The 19772-nt window shown below is 43.1% G+C and overlaps 1 protein-coding gene across 4 annotated transcripts in view; it reads left to right on the forward strand.

The window, feature by feature from the left end:
* LOC147180124 (receptor tyrosine-protein kinase erbB-4-like) overlaps positions 1–19772 on the forward strand; it is a 327725-nt gene that overhangs the window by 219902 nt on the left and 88051 nt on the right. For all 4 annotated transcript variants that reach the window (XM_086068131.1, XM_086068133.1, XM_086068132.1 and 1 more), the window contains exon 3: positions 17933–18119. In XM_086068131.1, the coding sequence (XP_085924257.1) occupies positions 17933–18119 (187 nt within the window). The remainder of the gene's footprint in view (positions 1–17932; positions 18120–19772) is intronic.

Below are 19772 nucleotides of genomic sequence, written 5' to 3' on the forward strand. Positions count from 1 at the left end.
ATATATTATATTATATTGTATACATTTAAAATAAAATATATATATATATATATATATATATATATATATATATATATATATATATATATATATATATATATATATTTGTCATGTAATTTTATTCTAATGTTGTGAATTTTTACTTCATTGTTTTTAATAAACTCAAACCCAAAAAGATACTAGACACTAACAATTATTTTGATGCAATATTTTTTTAATGAATTGATGAATGAGATTAGAAATAATAACAATTTCCATCCCTTAATTAAAAAATGATTTCAAATTGCCAGTGCAGAAAATGTACGAACATTAAGTTACTGGTTTGGGCCATAACATGTCAGAAAATAGGCAAAAGTTTTTTTGTTTTTTTTCTGAAGTAAAAGCAGATGTTTGTAAATTCAACACGAAGATAATCAGTCTGCTTTCATGGCAGACTGAATATTTACATTTAAGAGGCTGAAATTCAGAGAATTTGGACAATTTGCAGTTAAAGATGAATCATTCGTTACAGCCCGAGAAGGCATTGTTATTAGTTATAATTGAAAGAAAAGTATTGAGACTAACTTTAAGTGTCTCAAAAGTTCCACAAAAGATACATTTCCAATACAGACTACACATTTTTCCTCTTCAAACTGCTCCCCGTGGAGTCCAAGGCACTTTCCCAGCCTTCTTCGCAAAGACTTTGTGCTCTGCGGTTGCTCAGGCATCCTAAACCATGCATATAAAATAATAATAATAATAATAATTAATAGTCAGATGTAGCACCTTTCTCAAAATACGAGCAATCGAGAACTCACCATGCCCAACCGGTTGCTTGTTTGATGCCAGCTTGCCAAAATTTGTGTACACAGCGTGCGTCATCGTGTCTGCTTATTTGTCCGAATAATGAAAGCGCAGTCGGTCTCAGAGGTGAAATGAACGTCTTGCAGCTTCCGTGCCACTCAAAGGGGGCAAAGCCATTTCCATTCAATTAAAAGGTACGGCCATGAAAGGGCGCCCCCCCCCCATCAAAACCTCCGCAAGTCATCAAGATGATCCCGAGGTGCGCCTCTTGCTTCTCAAATTGTAGAATATTGTCCATGACAGCTCATAACAGGGCCCTAATTAATGCACTAAATCAATTCGGAAGCGCTCGGCACAGTGCGGGAGCGGCCTGCTGGGATGGCGACATTACGGCAAATGATGGCGGCAGATGTGCGTCGCCAAGAGGGATGTTTGAAGCTCTCATCCAATCCCGTTACGTGCACACGCGCACCCTGACTGGAGCTCATTTGGTGCGAATCGTAGCTGCAGGATACTTAACATGTGATGCGCGTTTCTTAAAGAGTGAGTTCTCGACGGGGATTCGATTTTCGAATCCGTGTGTTCTACAAAAGAGCAAAAACTCTCAAGACGTATACTCGCCTCCAAATGTATTATAAGAGTGCGGCCAATTTCTTTATTTTTGCTTTTGACTAACATTTGGGTTTGACATCAAAAGATGAATATAAGACAAGAGAGCTCAACGTTTGAGATCCCCCCCCCCCCCCCCAGGTATTTACAACTGACTCCGATACTGCTGAAACTTAGCTCCTTCTGTCTGAGCCGACGCATTTTTTTCCTGTGAAATTTGTGGAACGTGACCAACAGGTGTGTTTTGCTTGCTCAGTTTTGAATGATTCAAAAATAGGTGTGCAACCAAAATGGAGAGTTGCCTGCAAGTGAAAAAACAGGCAATTGTGAAGCTGAGAGAACACGAAAAGTCAATCAATATTAACATTGACAAGAACAAGAATCAAGAAATTTTGGTCAACTGACACTTCTAATATATATATATATATATCTATATAAAAAAAATATATATATATATATATAAATAAATAAATATATATATATATATAAATAAATATATATATATATATATATATATATATAAATAAATAAATATATATATATAAATATATATATATATATATATATATATAAATATATATAAATATCTATATATGTATATATAAAATATATATATATATATATAAATATATATATATATATAAATATCTATATATATATATATAAATATATATATATATATATATATATATATATATATATATATATTTATTTATATATATAGAAATATATATCTATATATATATATATATAAATATATATATTTATATATATATATTTATTTATTTATATATATATATATATATATATATATATTTATTTATATATATATATATATTTATTTATTTATATATATATATATCTCACTGTAGTTATTTCCAAAGTGTAAATGTGGCGCACGGAAGCTTGATATCCAGCAATGGTGAAATACGCCTCGTGTTTGGGGCTGCTGGCATCCACTTTGCAAATGCATTAGCGCCAGCAACAGTAAACACAGTAAACAGGAGGAAGTCTCACACACCTGACTTATTTTCCTCCTATTTCAAATAGCGTTCCATTTTATTTGAGTACTGGAATTAATTTTCCATGAGAAAAATGGTTTTATGGTTTAAAAACATTCCAACTGCAAACTACTGGAACGTTTGAGGATCGGTAGAAAAGAAATGACCGGTCGTCATTGTATTTTATACAACCCCACAATTATGGAACGATAAGAGGCATCAGGGCACGAGAGCTGAACTATGAGTAAAGTGAGCAGGGTACTCATTTTGCTGCCAGAAAGAGCTATAATAATAGCAAACACTGGTTTGGTTACTGCCAATAGTCCCGACCTTTTCAGAACCTCGCAGCTTGTCGGGTCGTATTTTACGGCATGACTATTTGGTGCAGAGGCCCCGAGACAGCCATTGCGCAGGGTTCATGTCCAGTCCTGGCCTGGAATTGACGACTGATCAACTTAGGAAATTTACTGTTGGGATATGGTGGCATTATTTTTGTAGACTTGAGTGTTGGTTGATCATAATTATCAAAAGCCAAAGCTGACTTTTAAGAAATTCAGATTTGAGTCCTCTATTGTATCTGTTGCCGAGGAACAAACACATTTTCCTGTCCGAGCCCGAAGACGGTTTCAGGTGGTCAGACGCAGCAACATTCCTCTGTCGCAATTGTGTCTTGTGCGTGTGTTCAATTTAAAGACAAGGTTGCTACTGAAAAGCTAACCGATTGGATGCCCATGATCGAAAAGTCTTATACTTCCCTTTCATTAATGTGGGAATAAAATTGTGTTAAAATGTGCAAAACTGTTACATTTATCTTGCCTGACCAGGATCTCAGCATCCCTTAACCTCTGACCCTCAAGCCACCCCTGGTGTGGCGTACCATGAGTTCAGTTTGCATCCATTCGTTGCTGGCCAGTGCCCAGTTGATTTGTGTTGAATTTAGCTCCCTTTCAGATTAGCTACAGTAGATGAGCTCGTACCTCCGTCTGGTTTACGCAAGCCTGCAATATAGTTGACCGAGCAGAACAACATATCGAAGTTAGCGCAATTTCAACTTCACACACAATTATAGCCAAAAAGCGGCTACTGTCGCTAAATGCTACAAGCTAGTAAGTTAGCCATCATTAGTTTGCGGTCATTTGGTTATTGTTGGAACTTTATTGCTTTTGGTTTAATGTTACGTAATCAACAACCACCAAGCAAATTGTTAACTTTGTGGTGAACTGCGACACGTCGCTTCAGGTCTATTGTGTTTATTTCCACATACCGTGTGCCCGCATTCTTTCCCTTTGACTAAAATCAAGCAAAAGTGTGTTTTTTGTTGAGTACATTTTAAAAAAAATTGAAAAATGATCAACAGTTCATCTTTTATTTCCAAATTTCTACATCTGATACACAACTTAGTTGACAGAGACGGTTACATTAATCAATTAATCGGCAACGAATTGATTATCAAAATTAATTGATACTTATTATTATAATTAAATTCTCAGAACTTTATCATCTCATCTGTAAATACTCTCCAATTTTTGTAGACGTGCTTTCTGCCATGTTGCAAACCAAAATAGTAACTGAAACAAAACAAATTTGTGCATTTTATTCACTGTCAATTTGAAACAATGTTTGGTTTTGAAAAAAAGGACATAAATTAAGACATGAAAATAAATACAACGTTGTTGTTTTGTTTTTTTTGTTTTTTAATGTTTTTTTTTTTTATGCTAGAGCATACAGAAGGCTTTGATGCAGCTGTTGATCATTTTTAAAAAAAAATTTAAATGTATTCAACAAAAATCTAAACACAACACTAGTTTTTGCTCTCATTTTTTACGCGATGAACTCAAAGATCTTAAACTTCTTCCACATACACAAGATCACCAATTCTAAATTTCTAAATCTGTCATAATGAGCACTTCTCCTTTGCCGAGATAATCCATCCCACCTCACAGGTGTGCTATATCAAGATGCTGATTAGACACCATGATTAGTGCACAGGTGTGCCGTAGACTACCCACAATAAAAGGCTCTGAAAGGTGCAGTTTTGTGAAAAACTGACAGTTTTTCTGGGTCCCTAGAATCACCACCCCCCCCCCCCCCCCCACACACACACACACACACCACCATAAAACAAAACTGCACCTTTCAGAGTTATTGTGGTCAGTCTAAATCAGTTGAGATTTTGATTGAGTATATTTTTAACCCAAAAGCTTTCAGCTCGCAGCAAAAATGAAGGAATTGACGTCACAATTTCAATGATGTTGTATTGCTTTGTTCGGGTTTCCGGGAAATCATTTGGAAAAACGTGCATTTTGGAGCGTTGTCCACGTGCGACGCCTTGATGCCTTGACAAAGACACGAGCGGGCACAAGATGTTTCAATCCGTCCAGGAATTGAGTTTCAAATTCCTTTTTTCGCAGTTGCCAATCAGACGGTGTGCGCCGATGAAGTTAGCCCTCCTTAAACTGTGAAAATGTTCTCTCTCTCTGTCTTTGATTTCATTGGTCTAATTGGAAGACCAGCCTGGCTAAATGCTTTTTACACCTACACACAGTTGTGCGGTCAAACACACAAGCGCGCGCACAAAGACACGCACCTTTTGTGTCGCTGCAAATCAGGACATCCATCAGCGGTTAGGATTTGATTCGGGGGTAATGAAGCAGCTCAGTGGCGCAACGTGCTGTGTGTCACAACGACATGCGACAGAAAAGGGGCGCTCTCGCCGCACGCACGCACGCACGCACGCACGCGGCACAGAGATAGCGGGCCTATCAAATCTGACACTGTTTTAATTCACATCACAGCTGCTTGCTTATCGAGCTCGAATGCATTTGCAGTTTACAAAACCCCCCAATGGTGCCGTTAAGGAGAAAACACAAACATGGACATTTGGCTTCCGAGACGAGATGTTGTGCCACTTTAACTTCTTCGCGTGGCGGTCTGCACTGTTCCGTTCCGTCTTCAATTCCGCTTATCCGGGGTCGGGTCGCGGGGGCAGCAGCTTTAGCAGGGAAGCCCAGACTTCCCTCTCCCCAGCCACTTCAGCCAGCTCCTCCGACGGGATCCCAAGGCGTTCCCAGGCCAGCCGTGAGACGTCGTCTCTCCAGCGTGTCCTGGGTCGTCCCCGGGGCCTCCTGCCGGTAGGACATGCCCGGAACACCTCCCCAGGGAGGCGCCCAGGAGGCATCCGAACCAGATGCCCCAGCCACCTCAACTGGTTCCTCTCAACATGGAGGAGTAGCGGCTCGACGCTGAGTCCCTCCCGAATGACCGAGCTTCTCACCCTATCTCGAAGGGAGAGTCCGGCTACCCTGCGGAGGAAACTCATTTCGGCCGCTTGTATCCGGGATCTCGTTCTTTCGGTCACGACCCACAGCTCGTGACCGTAGGTGAGGGCAGGAACGTAGATCGACCGGTAAATCGAGAGCTTTGCCTTTCGGCTCAGCTCCTCCTTCACCACAACGGACCGATACAGCGTCCGCATCACTGCAGACGCTGCACCGATCCGTCTGTCGATCTCCCGCTCTAACCTACCCTCACTCGTGAACAAGACCCCAAGATACTTGAACTCCTCCACTTGTCTGCACTGTGAATTCTTTATTCGGAACCTTGGCTGAGTTTCTCCCCCCACGTTGGACGTTGTAAGAGTTTTGTCGACGAGAATTGCTACTCACCTCGTGAGTTATTTATGTCTAACGAGGTTTCGCCACAGTTTGCGGCGTGTGATGGCGACCATCCCGCGCTCCCTTTTGGTGAACGGGGAACTTTTTTATGCGTCTTGACAAGCAAGATGCCTCGCAGAAGCCGCTTATAAAACAATGTTCAGCGTGATGGTCACCCTGTCTGAGACCATAAGTGTCAGCACTGAGGGGAAGAAAGAAACTCAACCGCCGCTCGAGGCCCATCCGGATGCAAACACGCAACCACCGGCAGGGCGACGACCCAACGTCAAGAGTCCCACAATTTGATGAAGTGTGTTCATGTTCGGACCACCACTTTAGACATGGACAGAAGTATGGAGACGCATTATTGGGTTATACAGTTGGACTTCAAAAGTTGAATGCACCAGTTTGTATTATAATTAATTACACTTTATGGACTCGTATAGCGCTGTTAAGGCACTCAAAGTACTTGACATTCACGTCATCAGGAGCAACTGGAGGATTAGCATCTTATTCAAAGATACCCTGACATGCAGATCACAAGGGCCAGGGATCGAACCCACAACCTCTGCGTTGAGGACGACCACTCTACCGCTGAGCCATGCCGCCCCAATACATTTATAAAACTAGTTTTTTTTATTTTGAATAACGTGTATTATGTATGTAGTTTGAATGCCAGGTTTGGTTCACTCGTCCATCTTCATGAAGAGATATTGAAAAAAGGCAGGTAAAAAAAAAACATGCACTGGGTTAATTGATGTTTGCTGAACTGAGGTCTCATGAGGTCAACTGAGGTGCTGCGTGATATGGTTGTGTCAGCCAAGTCCTAACAATAATAATAATAACAATAATAATAATAATAATAATTATTATTATTATTATTATTATTAATATCATTTATTATTATTTTATGTATAACGCCCTTTACCTCGCAAGATCTCAAAGAACTACAAGTAGAAAAGAAAACTGCATTTTTATTTATTTTTGAATAAATAAATAAATAAACATCTAAGGGGGGGGGGGCCTTAGGTTCTTTTTTTAAACAGTCAATGAATTGTGGTGTCCTCAGCGTGTCAGGGAGGGCGTTCCACAATTGTGGGGCTGCAGCACAGAAGGCCCTATCTGACTCCCAGGGTCCTCAATTTGGCCCCGGGTGTGTGGAGGAAGTTTCAATGAATAGAGCGGTGGGTGCGTGTCGTGTTAGGGGGGAAACCTTGTATTCAGTTTTGGTGGAGACGGAAATACAGGGTTTCCCTCCTCACACGTTTATTGTCTCAGTTAGCGATGCATGATAATGATCAACAACATCATTATCAGGCCAATGTTAGGAATTATAACGTCATATCAATAAATCTGAAAACTTGAACTAGATAACCATGTGTTATTTCACATCGTGGTTTGGCGCCAATCGCTTGATGACCAACCCTTGACTGTCGTTGAGGACTCCGGCTCTTGTTGGCTAACAACCACGCGGTGCTACAATTTGTACTTCCAAGCTGCCTCGCAAATTTTTGGACGTATGTTTGTTTGCCAGTAAAACATGTGACACTTTTTTTGCGCACACTAATCGACGGAAATAAGGACGCAAGCGTCACTGCTTATTCATGGACGTGTAATATTAGCCCTGCTAGCTTCGCTAGCATGCTAGGTCTGACCGCGCGGTGCCTGGATGGCAACTTCCAATTATGCAGGGCTGTGCGGTATTGGACTTAATTATTTGTATTAGTTTTTGTTAGTGCACTTTATGAATCCTTATCACAGTAGTTTTGTGGAATTCGAGAAGCTTTTCAGTATCGGTTTTGAGAAACAGGAATGTATCGATGTCTCTAGTTTTAGTACTAGACATTTGCTTATCTAGTGTTAGAGTAAACAATATTAAGTATTGTACTCTTTGCGTGTTCAATTAACTGAATGGTGAGATCCTGGTGAAGAAGTCCCTTTGCAAAGGTAAATAATTATCAGAAGCTTCTGATGACAAAAGGCTGACGACACTCAAGCCGTGTTCTGGTCAGATTGTGTCAGGCTCTCCGGCACATCCTTCATTTATTCAAAAGTGGGTGAATAGAATAGTCTCCGCCCATCAGCCCACAGCACACTTGGTTACAACTCAGTGAATACAAGAGAATCTGTTCCCATGGGTATAAATCAGATTAGAGAAAAACAATAATAATAAGCCTGTGACTCCCTTCCGACCGGCAGAGACCGGCCCTCCCATTAGAGATAACAAATGTACAAACCCGTTGCCCTTTCTCATGAAAGTAACACAGATAAGAATACAATTCTATTCATTGAGCCATACTGCTATAAGTAAATCCAAAACGGCTCAAATATAAATTAAAACTAAAAAAACAATGTTAATAACTCATCACTAGCCAAAAAGATCAAATGGAAGCATTCGGAAGGTTTTCTGAAGACCCTCACCTGGACCATTGAACAATCATCTTCACAGCGACATACGCCTGGACTGGGTTTTCATTTATTTCAAAGTCAATGGCCCTCTCAGAGGCATGTGATTTTTTTTGATTTTTTACACTACAGGATTCCTCCAAATCTTGAAAGTCACGCCCGAGTGCTCTCAGCATACTTAGCAGCCAAATAGCCCCATGAGGTGAAAGGAGGTGTGCATGCCTCTTTTAGGCAGCCCATTGAGGCGAATTGGTAAACAGGTCCCCGCCCGCCCATTGACTTTGCCGCCACGTGGAGGATTCAGATTGCACCGCCCGCCGCCGCCAATCCGGTCGGCTCAGACTGTTGAGAGTCTCTGCTGACATGCGCCACTGCACTCTCCTTGACTCACTGGCAGAGTGCTCTATATGTATGGAAATGAGTCGTAATCACCATAATATGTGTCCCATCTTCTTGTATCGTAACCGCGTTACGATATTTCCCCGAGCTCGACGCCTTTTTTGCCCTTTATCCATCAAGTTTGACTTCCTCCCCCCGGGGTTTTCTTAGGCCTTTCCATCGCCTCTTTCCTTTTTGTGCTGTCCTCCATGTTTACTTTTCCACTCAAGCAGGAGACAGAAGCAGGTGTGCAATTAATTATGCTTAAAATGCCTCCCGCGCGCGCGCCGAATTTCCCGCCTCAGCGTCGCCGCACCTCCTGCCCATAAACGTCCCTAATTTTTGTGACTTTGGCTTCACCAACACCATCTCTTAAGAATCCACAAGGTCTTTTTTATAATTGTGGCACCGCGGTACCGAGGCTGTTCTAAGTATCTCATTATTTTCCTCATGCTGTTGTGACTCGAGTAAAATAAGAAGTGAGAGAAGATAATCGAGATCCTCTTTTTTTTTCACACCAAAATCCCGTTTCCTGACCTGGTGCTTTCTCGCTTGAGAAGTCTGCACTGATGCTCACAAATGTCAATAAAGTATAATCATCTGTGAGCATATTTTTGCAAAATCCTTTTTAAATGGTGTTATGCAGGCATTTTCTGAAAATGCTGGGTGCTACCCTGAGGCAGTTCCTTAGAAGACAAGGCAGACATTTCTATGCGTATTCACTGGCGAGGTGCCTCTCAAGCTGCCTGAAAAAAATGGCTGTCTCGGCAATTAGCCTGAAATACCCGTTTTGTTCCATTTGCTTGCATAAGTTTCTGCTATCCATCCATCCATTTTCTGTACCGCTTGTCCTCACAAGGGTCGCGGGGGTTGCTGGAGCCTATCCCAGCTGGCTTCGGGCAGGAGGCGGGGTTACACCCTGAACTGGTTGCCAGCCAATCGCAGGGCACACAGAGACGAACAACCATACTCACAATCGCACCTATGGACAATTTGGAGTGTCCAATTCACCTGCCATGCGTGTTTTTGGAATGTGGGAGGAAACCGGAGTACCCGGAGAAAAGCCACGCAGGCACGGGGAGAACATGCAAACTCCACCCAGGAAGGCCGAAGCCCGGACTTGATCTCACAACCTTTCCACTGGGAGGCGGACGTGCTAACCAGTCAGCCACCGTGCCGCCTGTTTCTGCTAATTCATCGTAAATGTTTTCAAATCCTCGCGAGGCGATCTTGTTTAACTCTTTGCAGTATGAAACCCGCTTCCTTTGTACGGACTCAACCGGCTCAAATGTCTCTGGTCCGCCTATGGCCGAGCAAGAGACTGCATTCTTAACCAGATCACTTCAGGACAAACGAGAACTTGGAACTAAGGCCATGTCAAATGATGTTCGTAAATTCTACGTTCTGTGTGTCCGACGTTCATATAATGCAAATGCTGAGGTGGGCGTGTCAGTACATTTTCTGTCATAATTAGTCCGTCATTATTTCAAGCCGAACCAAACGGTCCGTCATGCCGTCATCGTTATTTTAACCACTGATCCGTTATTATCGCTAAATTACAGTTCGTCACCGTTATTCTAGGACTGTTTTGTTGACGGCAGCCAACTAGCACCAAGAATGTGATGCTCCATCAAATGGGAAGAACAGCACAAAGTAGACACTTAGCCTAATAATGTATTTAAAAAAATGAAATCCATCCATCCATCCATTTTCTGTACCGCTTGTCCTCACAAGGGTCGCGGGGGTTGCTGGAGCCTATCCCAGCTGGCTTCGGGCAGCAGGCGGGGTACACCGTGAACTGGTTGCCAGCCAATCGCAAGGCAAAAAAATGAAATGAAAATAAAAACAAGCACTCAAGTTAAAGAGCCAGACACAATAGAAACAATGCGGCGTTAGCATTTCCAATTTACAAGCTTCAATGACTCTCTCGGTTCACTCGCCGTTGCGTGTTATATGCCTATTTTCTTCCTTCCTCACTCATGTGGCGTGTAAGAGGAGCACACGGTCGTAACTGCCGGCCAAACGGACTCAGTGCATTCCCTAATAGGACTAGGACAGCGAAAAGGGGGGGGGGGGGTCTGTTGGTACTGACCCAGTTTGTGATGATTCTGGCGTTGGACGAAAACCCACGTTGGTACATAATCCGTCAGTTTTTTTAAGCTTCCCGTCATGTCAGCAAAACAATCGTACGTCAGTGACCTCTGTATGAATAGTTTCATGTTATGCATGTTACTCTTGATAATTGATTTTGTCTTTCCTGGTGAAAAACCCTGTATCGTTATCCGAGGACACGAAACAATAAATGCTGAACGTCTGCTGCCTCGCTCGACAATATGCTGGTATGTTGTCTTCCGTACAATGCTGACCTCCCGGGTGAGGTTGTTGAGATGCTAAAATTGTCCTTGTGGATGGCAACAATTCTCATATGTGGGAAATGCAAAAAAAAGCTAAGGATGCTGTTGCCCTTTAAGTCTGTTTTCCACGGAGTGGCAAAGGTTTGCAAGTGTTGTTCCCGTAGGTAGTGAAGGTTGATTTTTCAATATTTCATCAGGGTTCGTTCAAGGTCGCAAATGTTCGCAAAGCCGTTTGCCATTTTGCCAACTGTTTTTCTTGTAGCAAAGAAACTTTGCACATGATCCAAATTCCTTGCCAGTGGTGCAACTTGTTTGTTGAACCTCGAACGTTTGTATTTTCCTTAGGCTGCGTAGCACGTAGCATTTCAAAATTCTGACAGAATGAGAAAAGAGATGATAATGCAACTGAAGTACTGAGAAGTTCTGCCTTTCAGCACATCATATTCATGTCATATCTGATGTCAGGTTTATGCTGTCATTTATTTTATATTATAATTATGGAGTGGTTCATTATTAGTTACTTTTGTTATCCTCAGCATTTTTTTTTTATTTACCATTGATGTCAACTAAGAAAATATGGAAAAGGGAGGGGATTTCTTCCCACTCCCATTTGAACATGGAAAATCGTTGTTAGATGCGTTTTGTTGAATGTTGCTTCTTATGTAGCTATTTTATTTTATTTTATTTTATTGGTGTATTTTTATTACTGTTATTGTTTTTGCTTTTGTTTTTATTCTTTTTCATGTTCAAATAAACTCAAACTCAGGTAATCATGCGGCGACAAAGTGTTTTGTTTTGCCGGCACATGCCAAGAGAGGTTAAAGACAAACACGCCTCCTAAAATCCAGAAGCTTCTGCACTTTCATGATTAAATGAAATATGTTTGGCTCTCCGTTTTTTTGGCCTGAAAACATTTGACCTGCTGTAGAAAGGTCAACTGAAAAGCTGCACAATAGGGCCGCCCAACTTTTTATGAAGAGCGTGTGAAAGAAACAAAACTTGCGATGCATCATGGGTAGCTGACCTGTGGTCTGTAAAGTCTGCACTTCGCCGCGAAGCAGTTTCTGAAGCATGTGCAGGGCAGCTTGGCAAAAGAGGAAAAACAATGATGACTCAAAAGATCTATAATATTTATATTTTTTTAAAATCCACATACTTTGTGCTAAGACACAAGCGCTTACAGCTATTTTAGATCAAGCGAGCTGCAGAAGTCCTCCTGATACTTTCGATGACAGTTGCTCTCGAAAGCTTTAATCTATATATTTGCATGTGTATTTAATCGGAGGGGGAATTAAATTCTGTCAAAACTATGGAAATGGGCATAACAATCATCTCATTTAATTAGCTATTAAATATAAATATTGTTCTCCTTTTTTTGTTTTTGCTCTCCCATGCTTCTGCTTGAGGACTTTTCCTGACGTTGCTAGGCAACAGGGAAGTGTTGTATATTCATCTTTTGGAGTCTTTTCTGGACTGGGGGGGCCGGCTGGGAGAAAGGGGGGGGGGGGCACAGTGGGCACAGAGGGAGCACCATCGAGCGTACCAGCCAGCAGCCGGGTCGTGTGGCAATGCGCCCTCGGTGGGCACCTGGGGCTTCCCGCCGAGTTAATGATAGCCGGGTGAGCTCAGCGAACCCCCAGCAGTGAACACAAGGCCACGGTGGGGGGTCAGAGTAATGGCAGGGAATGACTTCCAACCAGGGGGGCGGAATCAAGAATCCTCTGCAAGGAAGAAATGTTTTTTTTACAGAAGCCGAGATAGCAAGTAAAACAACTTTGTTTTTGCTCGCCAACAAGCATTTTGTTATTGTTTATTTTTTTTTACCAGGACTTTCTGACGGTCCTCACAATAGGCATCCACCGTAATAAGTATGCTAATCAAAATAGTCACTGAAATGAATGTGGCTCTTTTATTATGTTGTTCTTTCGCTCTCGATGATTGACACGCTGTAATTTTGCTAATAAGCACCTCCACGTTCTGTTTTTGGTCCTATTGTGTTTGTGCTGCAATAGCCCGGCCTGGATGCGAGACACAATATGGACGCTTGTGGCGGACACCTGCTATTATCCTCACGCTCATAACTGCAGCACTTGTGCACATTTCAGCTGGGCGACATTTATTTCCCGGTCAGACTTCTGACAAACCCAACCATTAGTAACCTGTGAATTTTGCATGCAACCGCCAAAGAGGCGTTCCTAAGACTTTGGAATGTCATTGAAAGCCATCAAGGAAAAAAAATGCTGTCCCTTTGAAACGAGAACTTTTGGAAGGGAAGCAAAAGTAATGTCGTTAGAATACTGTACTCAACTGTGGCGGGGGTGGATGGGGGGCGGGGGGTCGTGGGGGGTGGGGCGGTGGGGTGCCTGGCGGGCCTGCAGTGCCCCGTCCTGCTGCGTTGGGCCGGGGGCGCGGGCCGTGTTGGGGCGGGGGGCGCTCCTGCTCCTGGGTTTGCTCTCCGGCCGGTGGCCCTGGCGGGGCCCGGGGGTCGTCCTTTGGCGCTGCCGCGGCCTGGGGGGCCCTGAGGTGTTGCGCTTGCTCTGTTCCGGCGGGGGTCGACGGCTCCCCTCTTTGGTGGAGATTTTCATGCACGCCAGATCCACCACACCAGCATCTACCGAAACTCAGACACAATCTTTTTCCTCCTCAGGTTATTGAATCGGTGGAGGCTGGCTGGTGTCTGCGGATCTCACGCGGCTTCGTCTGTCCTTCCTTCCTTTTCTCGGTCTCTCCTTCGGTCTCTTGAGGCCTCCCTGATTTTATGTTTTTTGGATTTGTCGGGGTCTGGATGTTTCTTGGGCTGGGGAGGAGTTCTGGTGGGGGGTGTCTGGTCGGTGCTGGATTTCACCTTCCTTGGTTTTCTTTGGTCCTTCCTCGGGTCTCCTGACGGCGGTGTTCGGTTTAGGTGAACGGTATGAGATTTTTTCTAATAGGTTTTCTGGTGAGCTAACAAATACACGCACGCACGCACGCACATACACATACTCACCCACACACACACACACAAAAAAAAAAAAAAATATATATATATATATATATATATATATATATATATATATATTAAAAAAAAAAAAAAAAAAAAAAGAGCAATGATGATGACATTTCCGAATGAACAATACTGAGCTCTTAGAAGAAGAAAAAAAAAAAAAAAAAAAAAAAGAATACTGTACTCAAAATTTTTGGAGGTTCATCCATTTAAAAGGGATAACGTAGCAATGCCCAAGCCTTCTTGCGCAACAGACCGAGCAAGTCACTTAAATGTAGGGCTGAAGCAAGTACCTCGAGTACGAAAACTCCTCGGGGGCTTTTTCCTGCCTCGAGTACTCGTTTTTTTTTTAAGGCTCTAGCGTAGCGGACGCACGGACTGCTCTTAATTTAATCACTTACGTCACCAACGCGAGGGAAGGAAGAAGAAGCGGATGTTACTTATTTGATCCAAGGCGCGGGAACGAAGGAATTAAAGACAAATCCAAGGGGCGAGCGGAATGCGGAAAAGGTGACGACAACAAAAGGGAACAAGTTCCGTAGGTGAACCTGCGGAAGGATCATTACCAGAGAGAGAGAGAGCGTTCGCGGCCGCCTCTGCCCGGTTCTGCCCCACGTCCACTCAACCTGGCCAAGTCCAAGCCGCGGCTGCCGTGGGCGCCGTCTGAATTGCTGCGTTTGCGCCCAAAGCACCAATAGTTTTTTTCATTATTTAGAAAATGTCTTATTTTAAAGTACCACTGATTGTCACACCCACTAGCAATCAGTGGAAATTTGTTCTCCGCATTCAACCCATCCTCTGAGGGAGCGGTGAGCAGCAGCAGCAGGGGCTGCGCTCGGGAATCATTTGGTGATCTAACCCCCCCGATTCCAACCCTTAATGCTGAGTGTCAAGCGGGGCGGCAATGGGTCCCATTTTTATAGTCTTAGGTATGGCCCGGCCAGGGATTGAACCCTCAACCTCCCAGTCTCAGGTCGGACACTCCTACCACTAGCTAACTGAGCTGTTTTTTTGATTGGCATAGAAGAAAATGATTAGCTATCTAACCAGTGCGATGTGATAATGACTGTAATTGTTGTAAAACTGTAGCGGGGAGCTATGCGCTTAAAACTAGAAAAGAATCGGTGGAGGCTGGCTGGTGTCTGCGGATCTCACGCGGCTTCGTCTGTCCTTCCTTCCTTTTCTCGGTCTCTCCTTTGGTCTCTTGAGGCCTCCCTGATTTTATGTTTTTTGGATTTGTCGGGGTCTGGATGTTTCTTGGGCTGGGGAGGAGTTCTGGTGGGGGGTGCCTGGTCGGTGCTGGATTTCGCCTTCCTTGGTTTTCTTTGGTCCTTCCTCGGGTCTCCTGACGGCGGTGTTCGGTTTAGGTGAACGGTATGAGATTTAGATGAATAGGTTTTCTGGTGAGCTAACAAATACACGCACGCACAAAAAAGGAAAAAAAAAAAGGGGCAATGATCATGACATTTCCGAATGAACAATACTGAGCTCTTCGAAAAAAGAAAAAGAAAAAATAAATAAATAAAAAAATAAAAAAATGAAACTAGAAAAGAAACTCCAAAGGCTTGTGTTTTAATACTTGCTGCCGTGCAACATACTTGACACGGACGTCGCTGGATGTCGGAGTGGTACCGCCACTTGCCTTGGGTGTCGGTGGCGCGGGTTCGCTTCCCCGCCTGGGAGACCTTGCTTGTGTGTGTTTGTAGTATGAAATACAGTAAGTAGAAAAGGTTCTGACAGAGGTGAAAAAAAAAGTCTACAGGACCTGATATTTTTTGACAATAAATATCCTGACTAAAACGCTAAAGTATCTCACTCATAACGCCTGCTCAGTAAAATATGGTTAATTCAGCGTTGACATATTTCTTAGCTATCCTGGTAAAGTGCAGCCGACAAACGTGTGCGCTTCCGCTTCCGCTTCCGCTGCACCCTTGGCTCGTGGATTTCGGCCTGGAATGGACCGGCCATGTGTGAGTTTTCCCGTATAAATTTTCCGATACACCCCTGGCGAGGGAGTTGTCTCGCCTGATCAATTGTGAAGCCACACTCCGACGGGGGGTAGTCTCGGAAGGGAGAACTGTGTTTAAAGTGTCCGTGATGAATGTTTCATTTAATGAAGCGCTTCCAAGCGGCATGCCAAACAAAATTACACTTTAAGCAAAATGGTTCATTATTTCGTACTGAAGCGAGACTGCAACAATGTCGAGGCACTTTTAATACCACGAATAACGGGCCAGAAATAATTAGCAGCAGCCCAGTTTTTGCTCATAGGCCGCTTGATGCCGACCACTCGCCTACGTCATATCAAAGCAACGGCTCTGTTGATGTCATTTAGAATTCTAGACTCGGGGACGACAGAAAGTACACAGTCCAGTCCGGTGGCCCTGGCGGGGCCCGGGGGTCGTCCTTTGGCGCTGCCGCGGCCTGGGGGGCCCTGAGGTGTTGCGCTTGCTCTGTCCTGGCAGGGGTCGACGGCTACCCTCTTTGGTGGAGATTTTCATGCACGCCAGATCCACCACACCAGCATCTACCGAAACTCAGACACAATCTGTTTCCTCCTCAGGTCGTTGAATCGGTGGAGGCTGGCTGGTGTCTGCGGATCTCACGCGGCTTCGTCTGTCCTTCCTTCCTTTTCTCGGTCTCTCCTTTGGTCTCTTGAGGCCTCCCTGATTTTATGTTTTTTGGATTTGTTGGGGTCTGGATGTTTCTTGGGCTGGGGAGGAGTTCTGGTGGGGGGTGTCTGGTCGGTGCTGGATTTCACCTTCCTTGGTTTTCTTTGGTCCTTCCTCGGGTCTCCTGGTGTTCGGTTTAGGTGAACGGTAGGAGATTTTTTCTAATAGGTTTTCTGGTGAGCTAACAAATACACGCACGCACGCACGCACGCACATACACAAAAAAATAATAATAATAAAAAAATATATTAAAAAATAATAATAATAATAAAAGAGAAAATGATGATGACATTTCCGAATGAACAATACTGAGCTCTTAAAAAAAAGAAAAAAAAAGAAGAAGAAAAAAAAAAAAGAAAGTACACAGTCCAGCTTTAAGTGGGCAGGACAATGCGTGCAGCCAGCAAAGCCCTTTCTGACTTAAGTGAGCGGGAGAATATGGCGCACAGCGGTTGGTTAACACAACCAAATAATCAGTTTATAACAAGCAATTTATTTGTTATTGTCACATTTATGTTACATCAAGCGCTCAGCATGTGGGTAAAAAAAAAAACAACCTTTTACCAACAAAAGTAAAAATCAGACTACACAAACATTTTAGAACTGTTATGTAATTCAGAATCAAATAAAAGTGTGCAATCAGTGTGCAGTTAGACTGACATTTTCTTATTTTGGCCTGTGCCAGGGTCTTGATACTGAGTTTTGGGATTTGCTGGAGCCGGCGATAATCACTTCACTTTTTTTACCAAACAAACATTTGACTTCCACTCTTTAAATGTAAAAGTGCCCCGTGCTCATATATATATATTCTCACGTTGCATTCAAATACCAAACGCATCGCACGCACGCACGCACATACACATACTCACACACACACACACACACACACACCAAAAAAAATTATATATATATATATATATATATATATATATATATATATATATATATATATATATATTAAAAAAAAATAATAATAATAAAAAAAAGAGCAATGATGATGACATTTCCGAATGAACAATACTGAGCTCTTAAGAAAAAAACAAAACAAAAAAAAATAAAAAATACCAACCGCATCCTTATCTCTTCTTTGCAGTCAATCCGAGAGGTGACGGGCTACGTGCTGGTGGCTCTGAACCAGTTCGACTACCTTCCGCTGGAGAATCTGCGCATCGTCAGAGGCACCAAACTGTACGAAGGCCGCTATGCGCTCGCCATCTTCCTCAACTACAGGCGAGACGGTTACTACGGGCTGAGGCAGCTGGGCCTTCGCAACCTCACGGGTAAGGGTTGCTTCCGCGCCTCGATGCGAGCTTCGGAAATAATCTAGAAAGGCAACAAGAGCACTCAACTTTGAAATATACGAAATAGGATGCACACATGGTCGCTGACATTACAGCCTCTGATCAAGCGTATATAGCCGTGCACGTTATGCCAACCAACATCCATGGGAGAAATTCCCGAGAGCTTAAAATCTGCGGCTATGATGTTGCATAAAAGTTAGTTGTCAGTTCGAGACAAAGTTGCTATGGAGGCAATGAGTCGAACATCAGTTATTTCCATGAGTCACTGGAAAGTGGATGCCAGATCTTGAAAATTGAATTTCCTCTGCCGGGTAATGTTCTTTTCAAACTACAAATATAGTTTTTGTTTTGCTCATTTGGAAAACATCGCAATCTCCTCCTTGTGTTTGACTTATGCGTATTTAATAGGCACAAACACGTGGCTCCGAGTTTCATGCCACGTCACCGCTACCAAATTAATTTAGTGTTGTTGTATGCAAAGATCAAATATCTGTAAAAAGCCTTATTTTCCCTTTTTAATTAAATTTCTGTTTATGCACTCAAAATTGTTCCTCTCTTCCTGAGTGTGCGCATAAATTGCTGCCTTGGGGTTAGTATCCTTGTGCACACATGTAAACACACGCACGCACACACACACACACACACACGTTTGTTACGATTGTATTTGCGCTATTTCTCCACTCTAATTTGCGGTCATGGCCTTACAATCGTCTCATCTCGCAGATGCGGTGCAAGGGAACAGTATCTTTTATGTTTCTCAACAAGAGGCTGCTCTGCCATTTTCTCCAGCGACTCATTTCCTCATTACCACCTTAAGACATTGTGTAAGCAGTCGGCGGTCAATGTAGCATCCGGCATCGTGTGACTCAAGCGGTGCGTCGGGCATCCCCGGTGCCAGTGTTGCTTTATTCTCGCAGGGGAGCACAAACAGCAGACGACAGTTTCCAATCTGAGGAGAACCAGGAATTAACTGTCACTCTTTTACTTGACTTTGCATCGAGGAGGCAAGAGAACAATTCTGTGTAAAACTCATCAAGCTGCAGATTGTATGCCGCGTACAAATCAGAGAAAAAGTGGATCTTTGGCATCGATCTTCAACAGACTTTGGGACAATTGACGGAAATCTGTTGTGATGGTGTTCTTCCAGTAAGAACTGAACAACATCCTTGAGCGGCATCAAGTTGTGGCCAATGGAAAATGGAAAATTCACTTCCAGCATGCATTTTCCTCCAAAGCACAGCCAAGGAACAAAATGGGACTGCACGGCCGCCAGAAATCTCAACAACGTGTTGGAAAAGTGACACGAAAGAAGCCACAGTAATTGTGTCAGCTTCCAAATCGAAAGCAAAAACATAAATAGGATCATACCAATGAACTCTGTAAAAATATGATACTGCATTTTGATTTGTGCTTGAGTAAAAAGTCGATCTGACGTCGGGGGGATTTTAATCACACAATGCTACTGGGAAATTATTTTTCAGGATTTGTTTTAATGATTCTCTCCTCACAGTTGGTCACGCGCTGGGCGTGAGCAAACAAAGTGAATTGTCAGCCTTGTTTTGAGTTGCTGACTCTTTTGACTGGGCCAAAAACTTTCTTTTTATCTTTCAAATATACGCCCACGGCGGGTTG

The sequence above is a fragment of the Leptonotus elevatus genome, chromosome 2 (assembly GCF_054856555.1).
Source record: "Leptonotus elevatus isolate MCC_2025b chromosome 2, RoL_Lele_1.0, whole genome shotgun sequence".
NCBI classification, from domain to species: domain Eukaryota; kingdom Metazoa; phylum Chordata; class Actinopteri; order Syngnathiformes; family Syngnathidae; genus Leptonotus; species Leptonotus elevatus.